This window comes from Molothrus aeneus, chromosome 2 (genome assembly GCF_037042795.1).
Source record: "Molothrus aeneus isolate 106 chromosome 2, BPBGC_Maene_1.0, whole genome shotgun sequence".
Taxonomy (NCBI): Eukaryota; Metazoa; Chordata; class Aves; order Passeriformes; family Icteridae; genus Molothrus; species Molothrus aeneus.
This window is the reverse complement of record NC_089647.1, coordinates 23,166,791-23,185,635: the sequence shown is the minus strand read 5'-3', so window position 1 is coordinate 23,185,635 and position 18,845 is coordinate 23,166,791. Positions and strand designations below refer to the sequence as shown.

The 18,845-nt window shown below is 47.7% G+C and overlaps 1 protein-coding gene across 3 annotated transcripts in view; it reads left to right on the top strand.

The window, feature by feature from the left end:
• LSAMP (limbic system associated membrane protein) overlaps positions 1-18,845 on the top strand; it is a 988,586-nt gene that overhangs the window by 959,623 nt on the left and 10,118 nt on the right. For 2 of the 3 annotated variants that reach the window (XM_066572102.1, XM_066572100.1), the window contains one exon: positions 5,222-5,257. The exons of the other annotated variant lie outside the window; for it this stretch is intronic. In XM_066572102.1, coding sequence (XP_066428199.1) covers positions 5,222-5,257 — 36 coding nt within the window. The remainder of the gene's footprint in view (positions 1-5,221; positions 5,258-18,845) is intronic. 3 annotated transcript variants of the gene reach the window in all.

Here is an 18,845-nt window from a genome sequence, read left to right as displayed (position 1 = left end):
GCTGATTCTGAATTTTGCAGCGGATTCAAACCTGACCCTAAACAGAGGCCCCGCCCCTCACCTACCATCCACACACACATACAAACTGTGGTGTATTTAAAATGCAGTTCCCAATTCCAGGTCTAAAACTTGGGCTAGATTTGGCCCACGTGTTATTGGCATCAGAGATACACTGCAGCAAAATGACCCACTCACACAAATGAACACGTAGACACAAAAGTGACTGATGGCAGTGTTCCTGTGACGGTCCCAAATTGAATTTAAACTCTCATGTCATGACCTGCATGTCCTTTTAAACAGAAAAAAAAAATAAGCTGTGTAAAGCAGTCAGTATAGGATGCAGTTTGGTCTAGTTTCTGCTCTCACCAAAAAAAACCAAAGTTATAGTTTGGTTATTTTTAAGAGATGGGAGGAAAAGGATAAAGCCATGGGCATTCTTTGTTTACCTCCTTTGGATTTATTTCATGGCAGCTTGAAATTTTGTGAGTTTGGGTATATTTTGTGGCAGCTATTTTTTAAAGAACAGATATTATCATAAAAGAACATATATTTGATTTCTTGTAGCATTGCAGCACACAAAGCAAATTTCTACTTTGAAAGTCTTTTCACCCTGGTCTTGTGACTGTCATGAGATTAAAAAAAAATCCTCAGGCAGCAATCTGGAACAAAATTTTCAAATACTCCAGATTTGTTCTTGCTGATATTAATATAATTCTAAGTTTAGAATCCATTATTTGTGACTGAATTCTAAATTTGGCCCTCTCTGTTGCTTCCTGTTACACAGATGAACTGAAATGCATCACTGAAACAAAATATAAGATGAAATTCAATCATGTATATATGCACATATGATTTTAGTTGGGGGCTTAATTTTGCTAGGGAAGCATTTTGCATGACTCCAGAACTTCACCTCAAAGGATCTCAAAGGATTTGCTAGCAATGAATATTTAAATATCTCAAGTAATTTAGAAATGGGCGAGTGTTGCTGGCACCATTTTGCAGTAGGAAAGTACAGAGTGAAGAAGTGGTTTACCCATGGTCATAAAATGAGTGGCAGAACCAGCGAGAGACTCGGGGAAACCTTGCAAAGTTGCTGTAAACTGTTCCATGAGGAAATGTGGCAACTCTTAAAGATGATTTTCAACAGTGAGGATCCTATTTTAGCCCCCTTTTGATGTGTATGAAGAACACTTTCTTTCAAGTTGTTTGATTTGGTTTATAATTTTTTAGAAATTCAAGGCCTGTTTATACTGGAGGACACTAGAGAACTTCACAAGAGCCACGAGAATGGAAGTGCAGGAGCTGAGAGAGATTTGATGATTTTTAGTGAAGTCTTTCTAACTTGTTTTTGCTGCTTGGTTAATCCCTACTTTTTTCACTGTGCAATTGCTTCATATTGTTCCAGGAAATCTCTGTTCTTCTAGTTAGTGTGGAAGAAGGAAAGGCAGAGAAAAAAAAATAAATTCAGGCAGACTACAGCTGCTATTTTGAAAGTTAAGAAATCAGGGGGGAAATGAATGAAGGGAATCCAGCTTCAGAAAGATAAAGAAAGCTGCTGAAAAAACCTACAAGCCCAGATGAAAGAAATACTGTAGTGATCACACCGTAGCTGAAATAACAGGTAATGCACATTCCCAGCCACACACCCAGACAGAAAAATAAAGCAGTGCCAAGTTTTTGCAAGGTGTACAGCAGATACTCAAATACTTGGGAGTGTTTTTCATCCCTGGAATCAGAGATCTTATTTCCTTTTTAAAGAGAGAACAAGCTCACTGTAGAGCAACATCCCACCGGGGAGGTAAGTACAGTGATGGTTCCTCAGTGTCCCATTGCAGCACAAAAAAGAATGGCAGCAAGGAGTAAAGAAACAACCAGAGAGTTAATAATGAGCTACTGGCAGCTTTGCCTGAGGTGGAGGGCAGACAGGGAGCGAGCGAAATGATGTGAAAGAACAGTTAAGCAATAGAGAAAAATTGGTGGCTACCATTTCATGAAATCTCAGTCAGCACTGAAAAACTCTCAGAGAGACTGAGTGCCTTAGATGCCAATGTCATAGATAGAAGATGGATTAAAATACAAAAACAGCCTCCTTGAGCTGTATGAATAGATAGCTAGTGATCTTCCTTAAAGGATGTAGCAGCAGAATTGCCTGCTGTAGGTGAGATTTATACCCCTCACTCCTGGAGACTGAGTTTACAACAACATGAATACAGCCCTACCAAAGGTTTAACTTACCCAGGAAACTGTCTCCAACAACAAATATGGAGTATGTTTGTAGAGAGGGTACTCAGGTACAGTGTGATGATACAACTGATCTGATAGCTTGCTGACATTCCTTGCTCCCCAGTCCTTTTGCCCATCCTGCTCTCTGCCACATGGTTTTGTTATTTCCCTTATTCTGCCACACAGTGGACATCCCACTGAAGCTGTCTAACCTGCTAAACCAGTGAATAGGTAAATGAGCTTTACTGCTCATCTCCCTGAAATGCCGCAAATGTTTTCTTTCATTGTACTGAGCTGAACAAGTTCCTGACGGGGCTCAACAGGCACCAAAGCCCATGCAGGAGAGGAAGCTCTATCACACATCTGTGGGTATGAAGAGTTGGGAGGCAGGGCCATGTTTGGCAGCACTGGCGAGCCAGTCGGTTAATTCAGCTCTGCAGAGCCTGGGAGCAAGGTTTTTAACCCCTAAGCACAAAAAAAGGGACAGTAGTACAGATCTCTGTGAATATTACCTGATAGAGAGGCAAAGCCAGGGCTTCCATCACAGAACAACAGAGGTGAAAAGCATTATCAGTGAAAGTCACAATTTGTATCTTAACACATGCTACACAGAAGTTGTGCATATATATATATATATATGTGTGTGTGTGTGTGTGTGTGTGTGTGTGTGTGTGTGTGTGTGTGTGTGTGTGTATATATGTATAAACACATACCAGATACACATTTGCTGGAGGAACACAGATACATGGGTTTGTGTGTAGGTGAATATGTATACATAGGCATGCACCTCTGTGATGTAGAAGCAAACCCACATGCCCCTCCACAGGCACACATAAGCAGGTGCAGCACTATGTGAATTCTAGCAAAGCAGAGAAAAGAAAGAAAAGCTTTTCCAAATTAGTTGTCCTCTGCCTCCTGCCGAGCTAGCTCATCCCATAGGCTGAAACAGGAGACAGCAGCACAGTGCTGCACATCCTGATGCAGTCCTGCTGGCTCAATTGGCTCAATTATGGGAGACTGCCACATCAGCAGGTCCCCTGCTGCATCCTCTGCATCCTTTGGGGAATCAGCAAGCGTGGAGGTGAAGCAGAAGCTGGCAAGACAGTGCCAATTCAAGCAGCTTCAGGTGGAGCCCAGCAGTTTTGGTTGCAGCAAGGCATGTTCCTAAAAGCTGGCATTAACCTCTAACTTGTCATTATTTGTTAGTATCCTGCCACGAGTGTGCACACCCCTCCTTCCACTGTGCCCAAGCTTTGTTGTGCCCTGAGCATTTGGTTACAGTGGTGGCTGCTGGGGTTTGGAACCTCGACTGTGGCCGAAATCCCTCTTAGTGGCTTAGTGCACACCCCCTGTTTTCCTCAAGGCTGTCAGCAACAGGGAGACTCAGGAGGGAGGAAAGTGGTTTGGGCTGACAGTCAGAGGGGGCAAGGCTGAGACACTGCTAATGAGCCAGGGTGGAGCAATAAAAGCAGCACACAGTGGGAGAGAGGAACAGAGACAGAGTCCTTGAATAGAAAGCAGCATGATAATGAGGCCGTAGTGCTTTGCTTTAACTGCTTATGCTGTGCAGCCTGCAGCCTGCTGTGCAGGAAGAAGGTAAAGGGGAGTTGAGTTATTTAACCAAACTAAATAACAAGGAAGTCTTGTCAGCACAAACAGCCTGCTTTCGCAGAACAATAGTCCCCTGTTGCTACATAAACAGAGAGATCCAGGCTAGACTTGTATTTGATCTCTGCTGTGCCTGCTGTGGATTCAAACAACTCCATTACCACCATGAGGGCAGGAGTTCTGCCAGTGTCATAGGGATGGGCCTGACCTGCTCAATCCTCATGAGCTCCAGCAAGACACAAACTCAAGTCTTTGCACCAAGGATACTGTAGAAAGAGCATTGGCCTCCAAATAGCTGGGCCTAGGTGATCAGAGAGTAATAGTGGCCTACTGATTTATCCTGCCAAGTTCTGTGTCCATCAGCAGTGATCTTAGCAGGTAAGCCAGGAGATAACCCATTGCCCCAGACCTATGAGCTGTTGCAGCTAAATGTCTACCTATGGATCAGTCCATGGGTAGGAGCTTGTCTCAGTCAGTACAAGGCATCCAGCAAGCTCTGTAGGCAAAGAAAGGAGACCCAGTGATACCAGTCAGGCCTGGGGGCCTTGTATTCTTGGGTTTGTGTCTGGCTCTGCCAGCAGTTCAGCATTTGACCTTGGGCAAATTGCTTCCTTGCTCCGTGCATCACCAGTACCATGTATGAAGTAGAATTAACACTACTGTTAGCCTCAGACTGAGGTCTCTGATACTGGTTTCCCTCATTATCTGTGCAATTCTTTTGGGATCCTTTGTGGAAGAAGCAAACTGTGAAGCCAGCAGTGACGTATATCAAAGTCCTGCTGTGACGCATAGCAAGGACACTTTATAAAAACCCTATAAACAAGACAGCAGGCTCTGCAAAAACTCTGTCCCTCTCTGAGGACAAAAACTAAAGAAGCAGAATACCTTTGAGGATTCACCAGGGTGACTGCTTCCATGCACAGATCCTCAAGGGAGCTGTCATTGGCAAGAAATCCACTGTGGAAAAGGTTTTGGGTAGGCAGCAACTGCCCATGGAAGACTTCCACAGCTCACCTCTCTGCCAAGACTAGCTTCCAGGCAGAGGTGTAGCTAAGAGGAGCTGTAGAGTGATGACATGAGTGGTCTTGAAAGTCAGAGGGAAGATATGGACCATCAACTCCAATTACCTTCACTGCAGGTGTTTAATCCCTCTTGCTGTTTGGCTATTATTTGTTTAGTTTTTCAAATCACTTCTCTCTCTGACTCCCAGTCCCAGGGGATGTTGATGTGTATTAGGCGTGTTGCTAGCAAAATGCTCTGTATATGAAACCTACTCTAGTTCATTTAATTTGGGGATGGACAACTCCATCAGGTTTGTATCTGCTGCTTGCTTGGTGTGAAAAGTGGCTTTTCTCCTGCACGTTGCTTATTGTTTCTTTTCCCCCTTTAGAACGAGTTTTACCCACACTCCCCAATCCTTTTCCAGGTCAGTATATGCTTTATGTTGAAGTAGCTCTTTAGCCGGGTCATTCTCCGTCATCCTGACAAACTCTCAGACCTAGGCATGGGCAAAACAGCTCAGAAATGCAGGAAAATAAGGGCTTTCCCTTATCATTTACATGTCATTTTCTCATTTCTGCTCACTTTCCTCATCCTTCTTTTCCCCCCTCCCTCTTCAAAAAAACAATCAGCTGAATAGCAACAGCCTTTAACCAAGCTTTGAGCAAGGACATTGAGTTGTCACCCAGGTGTGGACAGTCTTTAGTGAGGTTCAGTCTCCCTGCAGACCTACTTTTAAAACACATTCCCATCCTAAGCTCTCTTTGCCCACTTGTTCACATTTTGGATCAAAAGCATAAGCAGACCTAACATTTTGCAGTGACGGTGAAAAGGACAAGTGGAAAACTGAAAATTAAAACACTGCCAGTTTTTTTTCACTCTAGCTGAGCATCTTATCATCCACAGTGAAACACTTTGTTTTCTCATGCTTTTGTCCCACCTCTCCAAGTCTTCCACTCACATAATCCTACATCTGAGGCAGAGAGCATGAAAAGAGGCACATGGTGAGGTGTTACTGTCTGCTTTATTCCAAAAGGGAAGTAGGTATGAAGGCAAAACAGGGTCTGTGTGTTTTTTTTTTTCTGTCTCTGTGTTGCCCACTCCTGCCTTAGGCCTAGAGAGCATGGTCCCAACATCAACATGAGATTTGGGGCTTGGTTGTGACGCTTTCATTCTGAAAAAGCACAGAGACCAGGCATGTCCAGAAAGCAGGCTACAGCATTTGAAAGTGGTGTTTGAAACTAAATCAACAATAAGACAGCAAATCCCTGTGTTTGAAAAAATCTTGGCCTACATCTCCTCAGTATCTTTGTTTTACTGCCATATGAGGAGGATGCACTCAACTTATGGGTTGCTCAGAGACCTAAATTGTTAATGTCTGCACAGAGCTTTGGGATAGAGCATTATTAGGAACCCATGTTGTTTTGCAAAAGAGCACCTGCTTGAACAAAGCACCTGCAGGTACTCCCATGAAAAGAACAATAAATGCTGCGTGTTACACATGCTCCGTTTAACTACTCTGCTGTTTTCAAATCAAGCTCTGCTCTTGGCAACTTATTCAGGCTCAGGATGTAGTCACAATTGCCTATTTAAAAGGCAAATCCACAAATACAATTAAAGAAAAGTACCTAAAAAAAGTATAAAAAAAAAAAAGGAGGTAGAAATCAAGCAACCATTAAAATTAAATCCCAGAGAGTGATTTGTAAATAACATTCAAGGAGCTGAGAAAAGGAGTAAAGTAGGCCATTGGGAACCTACTGTGGAAAAATAAATCCAATTAAACACCATTATCTTATGTATTGCAAATAAAACTTGTGCTTGGATATGAAATTAAAGTTGCTGAGGCTGTTTTGGATGTAGGGTTTTGAGGAGTTTTCCAATTTTAGGTGTTCTTGTTTTTCAGCAGAATTTTCAATGACAAATATTTTTGCCTGATGAAAAACCCAGGGCTCTTTGGTTTTATGATTATTTTTATTATATATCCTTAAATTCCACAGGCAGGCAGTGTTAATTTTTTTCACAGCAGCCCTGTTTACAGCTGGTTTTGAATTAGGAGCCCATTAAGCTAAATGATAAAGCAAAATCTGCGAGTGAGCAAGGCCAGGATTCCCATTACAAATACACCTCCTAATCAACTTGCCAAGGCCATCCTGCACAGCTTTAGTTGATCCTTTAAAACACTTACCCCTCTGTCTCTGAAGCTGTTATATTTTTACTGCTCCCCAGTCTCCTGAGATCGTCTTGAAGGACATCCTGGTATGCCATCCCTCCTGTGAGGAGTCTCCAAGAATTTGTGGTGCCAAATGCTGGTGTATCTCCAGTGACCCAGGACACCCCAAGAGGATTTTGCAGAGTGGGAAAGCAGAGTTTAAATACTCTGGGCCTCACTTGTTTTCTGAAAGCCCTTACCAGCTTCTCTGTTGTGGGCCTTCAGCACAGATGCTTTTCACATTTGCTTTTACTTTGCTGCTCACCTTCAAAGAAACCTTGGGCATACAATTTTGTTAGACCTTTTTCTTCCTATGAGCTGATGTTCTGAAATGTAGTCCTCAGCCCTCAATTAAGCTGTTCCTCAATGACCAGAACCACAGCCTTCTTCCTCTTTCTCCCTCAATTTTCATTTCTGTTAATCCTCAGTAACACTCCCTGCCCTGTGGGGTTTTGAGCATTAATTTAAAAGGAAGGTGATTTGAGACGAAGAGTGCTGTAGTCCTGCTAAGCATTGCTATCATTAGCTAGCTGCTGTGGAAACATCTTGCTTTCAGGCAGGCTGGAGACTCAGAAGCAGCCCATTCAACTAAACAAATGGGACTTGAATTTGATGAGACACTTTCCTAAAATGCTGGTGGAGCCCAGCTGATTCAGCTCTCAGCTGAGTTGTCCTTGACAAATTTTCCAGCTCTCCTTATTTTGCAGCCCAGCACTCAAAAAGCCTTGAAATGTCTTCTGGGATGATGCCACATCATCACATCTTTCTGTCTGCATTGTAACATCATGTTATAATGGGCTGACACAAGACCTGGCAGTCACAAAGCAGGGGCCTTACTGCATCATCAGATGCCTTTTCAAAAGGATTTTTCTTCTGAAAAAAGAGAATTTGTTCATTCCACACCACATCTGCCAATGGAAGGGCAAGCGTGGCCACTGTTGAACCTCAAAGGGACCTGTCACAATTATGGCACTAGCTCCATCTTTGTCCTTCATTGTCTCTCATCCTCAGCCCTTTGAACATGAACTCCTTCCCTTGGATTAGCACCCAGTGTCCACATCAGAATGGCTTGGCCAGACTGATGGGCTGCAAAACCTGTGAGTCTTCCTCATAGGAGTTTTGTGATGAGGGCTTGCCAGAGGCTAAGTAGGGGCTTTCTCAGGGTGGTGAGCTTGATGCCCTGGGAGCTAGGCAAGGGAGATACGGTGTCTCAGAAAGCAGCACATTCAGAGCTGCCCACAGGGCAACAAATGTGTCAGTCTTTGGGGCCTGATAAGACAAAGTCACAGCCATCAATAGGTTGACACAAGATTTATAGCTGTAGTGTGTTAGCAATTAGCAGAGTGGGAGGGAAAAGGAGAATGAGGAGTCCTGCCTTTCTGCCAAAAGGTGCACTGATCGGAGAATGACCCTGTGTGACTGTAGATCGTAGCTAGTCTCCATTTAGCTGTAGCCTGTGTAGCCTGTACTGTCACTAATGCCTTCATCAGGTGGGTGGGAGCTGGGGGAAGGGAGAAAAGAGATGTTCATTTGGGTCTGATGGCCAGAGTGGGAAACAGAGAGCACATTTCTTTCTAGTACCCTCTCAGTCCTCTTTCCTCTCTCTGGGTGTCCTATCTGTGCAGAAGAGAGCTCCTCTGTTGCAGTGGGCACCTCCCACCCATTTCTGCTCCCCTTTTGCTTTCTGCAGTGCATGGCCCTGCCAGTTCTGCTGAGCTGGCTGCTCTCGAGTCAGCAGGGCCTGCTTTGGCAAAAGGGTAGACATCTGAGTCCACCAAAGCTAAGGAGAGAAGCAAGGGAGATTACAGCAGAAACTATAGGCTGTAAAGGGTTAACTTTGTATGGAAGTTTGCTGACTAGGCAGTCAGCCCTGCCAGTATGATGTGACCAGCTGAAAGACCCATCCACCTCTGGAGCCCTCTTCACTGAGGCCTGAGGGTGCTGTCTCATTTGGGCTCCAGAAAAGGGTCAGTGAAAATCCAGGCCTTCAGGCCCATGAAGCAAACTGATTGGCAGAGCTAGGGAAGCATAGACAGGCCAAAATAGACAATCTTGTATTTTTGTGATCCCTACAGAGAAATAGAGAAAAAATAATGACCAGAAAAAAATAATAGCCGTAGGGACCAAGCACAGGAGGGTGTATTTGAAACTATGTCAAGTCTGGTATTCCCATGAATCCTAAGGCATTTGAGGGACACAGTTCAGCTGTATGGGTCACTGCACAGGGATGTGTGGCTGACTACTCGGGGTATGCCTCCCTTCCCTGAAAGCTGCCTGAGCCCCAGGCACCAGCAGCTGATCACACCCATGGCCCCAGGTGGGAAGCACAACTCACAGCTCTCCTTGCTTCTCACGGATGCTGTCCACCCAGGTTTTCCAAAGAGCTCAGTGTCCATTTGGGGAGTGCAGAAGGGATTGGCCCTGCAGGATGGATGCTCAGACAGACCAAGGTTGTCTGGCTGCTCAGGGTCAGAGTCAGTCCCTGCCAGCGCTTCAGGCACTGAGGGCTGGCACTGAACTGGGTGCCAAGCCTGTGGGGCCTTCAGGCCAAGGGAACAGGGAGGACAAGGCAGGGTGAGGGCAGGCAGCCAGCATCACAGCAATTGCTTCGTGCTGTTTCATAGGTACAAGGCAAGGGATGGCACTGTATCTTATTTTGGCTGTGTGGTTTAAAGCGAGTAATACCAAAGCCAGAGGTGAGGATACTGTCTTCCAAAAGGAGGTAGTATGAATGTAGACAAAAACAGCAACTTAGGGAAAAGAGACATGCCAAGAATTGATGCCAAGCTACCAACATTGCTTGGTGGGTTTTGCTGAATAGCAACAGACAGCTTCTGTTTGTTGAGATTGCTTAAAAAAATTAAAAGCCAATCTGCTGCTTCCCACCCCTCCCCCCCCCCCCAAAAAAAAGGTGTAGAGAAAAGAAACAAGCTTTCTTAGAGAAAAAAGAGAGACACAGGGGAAAAGAAAGAGAAATGTCTTTACTGCCTGATCCGTTTCTGTACTTTTTGTTCATTATTTTAATTTAGATTGATTTATTCCAAAATGAGCCTTGGGTTGTATATATTTGCATAGTACAGTGCTGTGGAGGATCCAGTGAGTGAAGACGATCAGCAGCGGAGGGTGGGAACTGAGACTGGAAGTCCCAGAAAGATATTCCTCCAAGCTGAGCCCTTGCAGTGGATAAGGAAGACATTTCAAGGTGTGTGCAGTCACCAGTGTGGCTTTGCGTGCATGCAGAAGAGCCCTGCAGAGCAGAGGTCAGGGCACAGCAGTCAGGTAGGAGAGTGGAGCTTGGGTAAATCCAGTGGGTGAGAAGACACATAATTGCACTGCAGAGATTAGAAATGAACCCATGGAAGAGCAACTGCCATAGAAAATCAGTCATCTGACAGGCACAGTGATAGTGTTAGTGTTGTAGCATGGACAGAGTACCCTGCAGAGCAGAGCTGGGGCAGGCTCTAACCCTCCCAAGGCAGATATCCCCAGCCCAGAGGACACTCGTAACCTGAAACCATCTGCATGTTAGATGAGCTCCTGAAGCCATCAGCTGAACCTTCCCCCTTTAGAGACTCTGAAAACAACCCATCCCCACTGCACAGCAGGTGTACTTAAACCTTTGCTCTCTCCCTCCTGTTCTCCTTATTTCTTGTGTTGACTGGCTGACTGGAACTGTGGAGGGCAGCAAAGAGGAGGATGAAGAACTGCCACTGTTGTCTTGATTTAATCCTTATACACACGCAAAAAACTCCTCCAACCCCCATGAGAAAATGACCAAAGAGTAATTTCCACCTTCCTCCTCCTCCTCTTAGCCCTTCCATTTCCAGAGTAAACCTTGCCTAAGGAGCTGGCCTCCCCTCTGGTTATTGTCCCAAGTGAACAGTCTCTCATTCACTAACCCATGACGGTAAGTTGGTTTGGGAAGCAGCAGGTTTATCTTCCCAGCTCAGGCGGTGCACCAGGCCCGCTTGTGAACCCGCTGCCATTCAGTGTCTGCTCTGCTGTTGATAAAGCACATTACACATGGCTGGGCTTGCATGATTAATACAGCTGTCTAAGCGCTCTCTCTAAAAACAAAAACAACCAGAAACGAGAAGGGAGGTGTGGGATTTGGGAGGGAGGGAGGGTGTGCATGGGGATAAAACCCAACCATTCCAAAGAAATCAGGCTTGCAGGAAAAGCACAGTGCTGTTGGAAGGCCTTCCCTCCCATGGGTGAGCAGGTCTGTCAGCAGAGCTCCCCTGCAAAAGGGAGAGGTCTCGTGGCAAGGTGAGCAAGGAGCAATGTGTGTGGTCCTTCCCCAGCATCCCCTGCATGTCCCTCTGCAGCCTGGGGAGTGGATGCATGGGTGGGAGCATGGGATCAGGCCCTGGAGAAGGATGAGCTCTGACCAGCACGGCTTCAGCAGGGTCTGGTCAGGCAGCCCCTCCGGTAGTTGTTGCAGCCACACAGGCACACTGACCCTTGGTGACACTGGCCAGCCACATCACTGTACTCACTCTGTGCTCAGAGGCACAGCCCACATGCACTGAGCAATCTCCAGGCACCCAAGAACATCTAATGAGGAGCAGGAATAGCTTCCTGCATATTTCCTATTGCTCCTACGTATCCAGCTGAAGGCCTGCTCAGCAGCCTGTGTAAGCTGTATTAACTTTCCCTTTTTAATACTGGTTTTTAATGGGCTGTGGGAAGCCACAATGGCTTCCTGCTCTGGCTTTTCCCAGGCCTGGGCCAGGTATTAAAGCCATGCTTGCATTGTTAGGGTGTTAGGTGACCAGGAGTCTCACTCTGGCACTGCACACACACAGACACTTCCATATTTTGATGAGAACTACAGGGAACACAAGGTAATATTTACTTAGACCCCACACTTCAGAGACATATACCAGCACCTGGGCCCAGCTTGACTGTCATGACATCTCTAATTAACTTAAATACTGAGAGTGACATCCCTAAGAAGATCTCAAGGATAGACTGGGAGGACACTTCTCTGCAGATGTTAGAGAAAGATAGGGAGACCAGAGGTTCCAGTAGGACTGGATTTCAGTACCAGAGTAACCTCAAGCATGCTGGCCACTCTCCACCCCAATTTAGTTGTTTTTCTGCTCCAGTCACCCCTATGCATGTCCCCTGCCTCTTCATTTCTGTCCACAGCCACTCAAATCTTTCCTATGCCATATATCCAGTAAAGCCTGTAGAAAACCATAGCAGGGATGAAGTGAGTAAACAGACAGACATGAAACTGATGAAAATATTAATTTTTCAAAAGGTTCCAGAGCCTCCAATTAGCAAACCTGCTTCTTAGGGCTGTGCGTGCTCTGGGTGAGGGGGGCTATGCTGTTTGTCTTCTATTGAGACACTAGGTTATGTGCTTGGTATCACCTTTGGTCTGCTGTGCCCTACACATGTGCTTGAGAGCTGAGCAGGAGAGGGATTTCTTTATCCTTGGAAAGCAAAAAGCAGAAAAAGCTCAGATCTTCCCCATAATGACTCCTGAAAAAGTCTGTGCTGTGTGCTTTGTTTGTTTGGTTTGTTTGCTTGTTCGTTTGTTTTATTCTTTGCTTGTAGAATGAGAGTCTTTAATGTGTGATTTGAAGACAATACAGTTTTAAGTATATGATTTTGTATCAGTCACTGGGGAAGGTGGGTTTTGGGGGGTGGTTGATTTTTTTTTAAATAAACTTTCAGTTGCTAGGGAAATAAAAAGGGTGGGAGAAAATTTCTTCAGCAATGAGAAAACATTGAAACTTTTTATATATACCATTCAGATCTGATGATGAAAGATCTGTGTAACCTTGAAACAAAGGTGGTCTTCTATCCACCACCAACCTCACTGGTCAGGATAACAGTTCAATTTTAGACTAGGATTACTGTAAACCAGCTCCAGGATAAACGGTGTAAGCAGACAGCTCTTGAGCACCACGACCTTCTCAGAAAGACACTGAGAAATACAATTTCAGGGATATTCTTCAGAACTTAGGGAAGAATGGGTGAGCTGCATTACAGAATGAATCTTCATTCCTCTAAGACATGAGGTATGATAGATGAGTACTTCGTACACCATGAATGAGCTCCAAAACATGGGGAAGAACTGTTCAGTGCTAAAAAAAGTATGAGCAAATTCTGAAATACATTAAACCAAGTGCAAAGACTGATAGACACCAGAGACATTTCCTTAATCTTGTTGGAGAGTTGCTGGAGGGCATCCTCCCCGGCTTACACAGCGGTACTGGCACCTCTAGGAAAGCCAGCCTAGTATCACTGCAGTCACAGTCAAGTTTTAATTACAGGAGCAGAACTGGTAGTGACAATGGGGAATGAGCAGGCAATGAGCAAAATAGCTTCAACACTGAGAACAGGGAAGAAAAAAAGTGTCTTCTTCTAAGAGGGGGGGGAGGAACAGGAAAGAAATAAGAAAAAAGGCCCCAGATGAACCCTAGTAAGTAGAAGCTGGTAATCCCTAAAGCCTCAGAGTAGAGTGCAAAGCCCTGGAAGAAAGAAATTAATAACTTTCAAAGTATGACCTTGAAAATGGAATTAACAGTATTCCTCCCTTTTAAGCCTTCATAATAATAAAGATTTCATCTTCTGAAGCCCTGGCAAGAGAGTCAACAGACTAGGAAAAATTGCTTCCTGCAGAGCAGCTGGCAAGTGCAAACCCTGAGACCCCTACAGGCCCCAGGGAGTGAGATGATAGAGACAACTGCATGATACACATCCTCTTTCCCTTGTGCCTTCTGCTTTGGAGGTGGGGTTTGTTCTCCCCCCCCTTATTTTTGATCCTATTTTTTGCTCAAGAAGTAGAACTTCAGCCTTCACTGTAAGTAGAGTCAGCTTATCAACAACATGGAGGCCAGAGCTTCTCAGAGTGGACAGCACCTGGAAAAACAGCAGGCTGGCTATACTTGGTTTATCATCACCCCTTCCTTCCCAGCACAGACAAGTTCTCCAAGCCCATCCCATGCTGCTTTCTGGCTTCTCTTCCATTCAGAAACTCATAGGGACCAATTACTCTCAAACACCAGATTTTTACCTTGCACTCCCTGGCAGGATCCCAAGGGCAGAGTCCCCAAAGCAAATCAAGAGCCAGGAGCTCTCTGATGCCCTTTGAACCTTCTCTGTGGGCTCTCTTCCATCAGCAAACTGCAGATATGTCAAACTCTGGAGTCTTGTTAATGTAAATAAGAGAAAAACTGGCACCCACTGTCTCTTCTTCTGCCTTCATTTTGGTTTACTCAGATGATGGGATTGGCAAATGTGGATGTGAGACATATAGATGGGTGGATGATTTTTTTCTCCTTTAGGAATATATCTGCTCTCTGCTTGCATCTCAAATGATCTTTTTAAAAGGTCTGTGCTGGGAATCTCAAAAGTAACGTGTTCAGTTTCTGCTGGTGATGATCATGGTGCACACATTTGGAGGCATGTCTCTGGTAAACTTGTGGGTTTACTTACACATCTGCCTTTATTTGCTTCTTGAGCAAGGCTTGTGTGTCATGGCACAGTCTCTCTCTAATGGGCCCCTTCAAGGGTGCTGCTGGTGTTACAAAAGGGAGCTGGAGGAAGTGGAGACAGAAGGGGAAATATCTGTGTGGGGGAAGTAGAATAATAGGATGGCTTGGGTTGGAAGGGACCTTAAAGACCATCTGGTTTCAAATCCCCTGCTATGGGCAGGGCACCTTCCACTAGACCAGGTTGCTCAAATCCCATCCAATCTGGCACTGAACATTTCCTGGGATGGGATATCCACAGTTTCTGTGAATGCCTCACTACTCTTATAGTGAACTATTTCTTCCTTATCTACAATCTAAATCTACCCTCTTTCAATGTAAGACCATTACCACTTGTCCTATCACTATACACCCTTACAAAAAGCCCTTCTCCAGCCCTTGTCAGCCCCTTTTAGGTACTGGAGACCACGGTAAGGTGGAGCCTTTTCTTCTCAAGGCTGAACAACTCTGACTCTCAGCCTGTCTTCATAGGAGAGGTGCTCCAGCCCTCTGAGAATCTTCATGGTCCTTCTCTGGACTCACAGCAACAGGTCCATTTTCATGCTGGGGGCCATCATAAGAATAAGTGGAATAAGTAGAGAGGGTTGCAAACTTCACCACCAGCCCCTGCACCCTCGGTTTCTGCTGCCATAGTGGGTAGATATCCTGCTTTTCATGTATCTTCCAAAGAGGTTGTGCCGAGACTGCAGATGTAGTAGTTGTGGAAAGATGCAGGCTGGTGGGGACCAGATTCCGTGCCACGTCCATGTGTCCGTCCGTGGCTGCCTCTGCTCGGAGCGCAGAGCCGGCCCCTCCCCTGTGCCGTAGGACCCGGGTTTTCCCGGGGGGCTGTGCAGAGCCGCCTAGCCCCGGGGTTATTCCCAGCGTTTCCCGGGCCGTTCCCAGCCCGGAGGCTGCCGGGATGGCGAGGCGGGTTTGGTGTCCTTCGGCTGCCACCTCGCGGGGAAGCAGCGGCGCTTCGGCGGCGGCGCCCGGGCGGGGACACAGGGACAGGGGACAGACCCGCAGCGAGCGGCCGGCCAGGGCAGGTGACAGACCTGGCGAGTACGAGCGCTGTTCCCCGGCATGAGACCACAGCCCTGGCAGCACACCGTGGCTTGCTGCTGCTCGTTCCCCTTTTTCGGACCTGCTTCTTGGTCTGAGCTTCTCCGGGCACCACGTCCATACCCGAACAGCTCTGCTGGAAACCCCGCTCTTCCCTGCACCTCTGAGCCCGGGCTGGTACTGATTCCCTCTTCCCATGAGCACCATCACTCCCCTCTCCCTGTCTCCCTCATCCTTGCTTTCCTGTGCCTGGTCAGGACTGATTTCTTCTCTTTATCTCCCCTTTTCCCAGGACCCGTTCTCATTATTTTCCTAACCTTTGTGCTTACACAACTTCATCCGTTTCCCCATTCTCACCCTGGCTGAGCTTTCCTCCCCTTGTCCTCTTCCATGTCATGAGCTGAGCATTCCAATATTGCCATTTCAGCTGAAGATCTTCCCTGGTATCATTTCCTGTGCTGTAGCCCAGCATTGGTACAAGTGCAAGGTTCATCCTGTCACCTCAGTCCCCATTAACCCCTTCCTATATCTCTCATCATAGCAGCCTTTTCCTGTGCCTCTGCCCAGATGCCCTTACATATTTTTCACCTCCTCATGCAGCCCCCAACCCCCAGTTGTCACTGTAGGCTTTAGGAGGCCAACACAAGCCATGAGGCAGGGCCTGTGCAGGGCTGGCCCTCCAACCTCGGATACTGCTGCAGAAGCTGGGTGTGTTGCAAGCTTTCATGACAAAAATACTCATCTTTCCCTTTCCTGGGAAGATCTGAACACTCCACAGTGAATTCTTCCCACTCTGAGCAGTTTCCTTAGCCTGGCTCTCCCATAGTCAGCAGAGGAGGCTGCAGAGCAAGGAATGACTGAGACAGTTTTAATCTAGCCAGTTCAGGTAGCAACTAACAGCAGATGGTGTGCCAGGCCACCTATTAATGCCAAGGTCCTAAAGTCACAGGAGAACATAGCACCCAAATTTAATGTGGGGCCACAATGTCATTGCTGGTAGCTGACTGCTGCTGTCCTTCTTAAAGAGCTGAGGGAAGTCCAGAAGTGACCAGACAACAGAAGAAGAAATTCATCCCAAAGGGGTCAAGCTTCTTCTGGCTCATAATGACTCTGAAGCAGCTGAGGTAGGCCAGTATGATGCCATGCTGGCCACATGCTCCTGGCTGGCCCCCACCCAGCCCCCCCAGAGGACAGGGCTGAAGCTTAGACAAGACCCTTAGACTGACCCAGCAAACATCTTTCCTTGTGGTGTGTTCCTCAGGCTGGTTTTGAGGATGAGAGCAGCTCTTGGCTTTGCAATCTGGCTGTGGTTTGCTCTAAATGCAAGCAGCACCATGCTTTTCTCATCTTCCTCTGCCATCTAATCCAAGTCCCCCCATCCTTCTTGCTGTGTCTTTTCCTACACCATTCATGGGAGTAGGAGCAGTTGTTGAACCATCACACACACAAGCACTACAGCTATCCCACACCAAGCCTGGAACAGTAGCACACACCCCACGTCCTCTCTAGTGAAACCTTGGCTAGGCTGACTTGCAGCCCTCTGCACGTGAAGGCATGCAGCAACTCTTCTGCCCCATGCTACATGGAATGCAGGAGTGTTAGGCACTAGGTGAAATTAATGATGTCCCAAATTGAAGGGTCTCGCCACCCCTTCTGCATCTTCACTCAGAAGTATGTGGAAGTTCTCCCAGAAGTGTTAGGGGGATTGCCTGGAGCCTTTCTGTGCCAGGCTGTTGTTCTGGGCTGTTGCACACAGGCAGGTGTGGCCGGAGCAGTGAGGCCACCGTGGCATGGTTGTTTTTCCCATTGTTAAATTTAAGGATGCAGCTAGGGTTACATTGTCTTGGGGAGAGGGGTGGGATGGGGGACGGGGGCTGCACATGGTCCCCTTCAGCCATGCGAGAACTACAGCTCTCTAAATCTTGGCCAAGGCTACCTTGTGCCGTGGCACCAATGCAAATCACCAGGCTGGAGGTGTGGCACCAATAAAGCCTTGGAAACACAGGATGCAGTGTCCCATGCACTTGTGTTGCAGCACAATTGGGCACCATGGCAGGGCTCCAGCTGCCTCTGCACCAGATATCCAAATGTCTCACTTTTGGAAAAAGGAAGAGCAGTGCAGTTCTGCCTTTGACAGCTTTCAGTCTGCTCCTTCTTGATTTGCTTAATGGGATCAGACTCGGTCAGCATTTAGGGTCTGGGGTCCCTTAGGGGTTTAGCTGTGAAATTCTGCCAGATATTCATATTAGCTTATCAGCATCAGAAACCGAATTTCCTCCTCTTCAGAGCTGTTGCATGGTCACGGACTTGACAGTGCTGTCCAATTGCCCGGGCGGGGTGGGAGGATGAATAGCCCGGGATATTATAGGAAATTCCCAGAACACAGGCTCAAGGTTACCGAAGCGGGAGACCTCAGGCACAGCCCGAAGCTCCCGGTGCCAGCAGGGAGCAGGGGTGGGCAGCCGGGGATGATTCGGGGGGGCTTTCTGCCGGTCCCCAGCGGCGGGGGCGGCTCCGCGCGACGGCCGCCAGAGGGCGCCGGAGACCGCGGGCTGGCCCGCGGCTGCTGCGGGACCGGGATGGCGAGGGGAGGTGACAGGGGGATGGCGAGGGGGTGTGACATGGGGATGGCGAGGGGATGTGACATGGAGATGGCGAGGGGGTGTGGCATGGGGGCGATGGGACCGGGATGGCGAGGGGAGGTGACATGGGGGCTACGGGACCCGATGTGTAGGGGACGTGACATAGGGGTTGTGGAACCGCGACGCCGAGGGGATGTGTGGGGATGGCGAGGGAGCTACAGGGCAGGGGGTTTGCGAGGGGCCTGCGCTCTGGGGGCTGCAGGGGTGGGGGCTGTGGGGGGGTCTGTGCGCTCTGGGGGCTGCAGGGGTGGGGGCTGGGGGGGGTCTGTGCGCTCTGGGGGCTGCGGTGTGCGTGTGCACGCCTGGGGAGCTGTGCCCACGCGTGCCTGTCCGCATGTGCCGCGGGGTGGGCGCGCTGGGGAGGGCGGTGTGCGGGTGGCGGGTGCGCTCAGGTGTGCGGGTTCTGCAGCACACCGTGGCCGCCGTGGGAGCTGGCACTGTCCCCCCCGCGTGGGGCTCACCCGTGGCCGTGCGGGTGGGCAGGGGCACGCACAGCCCGCAGCAGCAGCTGCTTCTGCACACACATGGAGAAGTCATCATGCGAACATGGGCTGGCGTAGCCTGAGGTGTGCCTGGGAAGGGAGGGTGACAGTGATAGAATGAATTGAA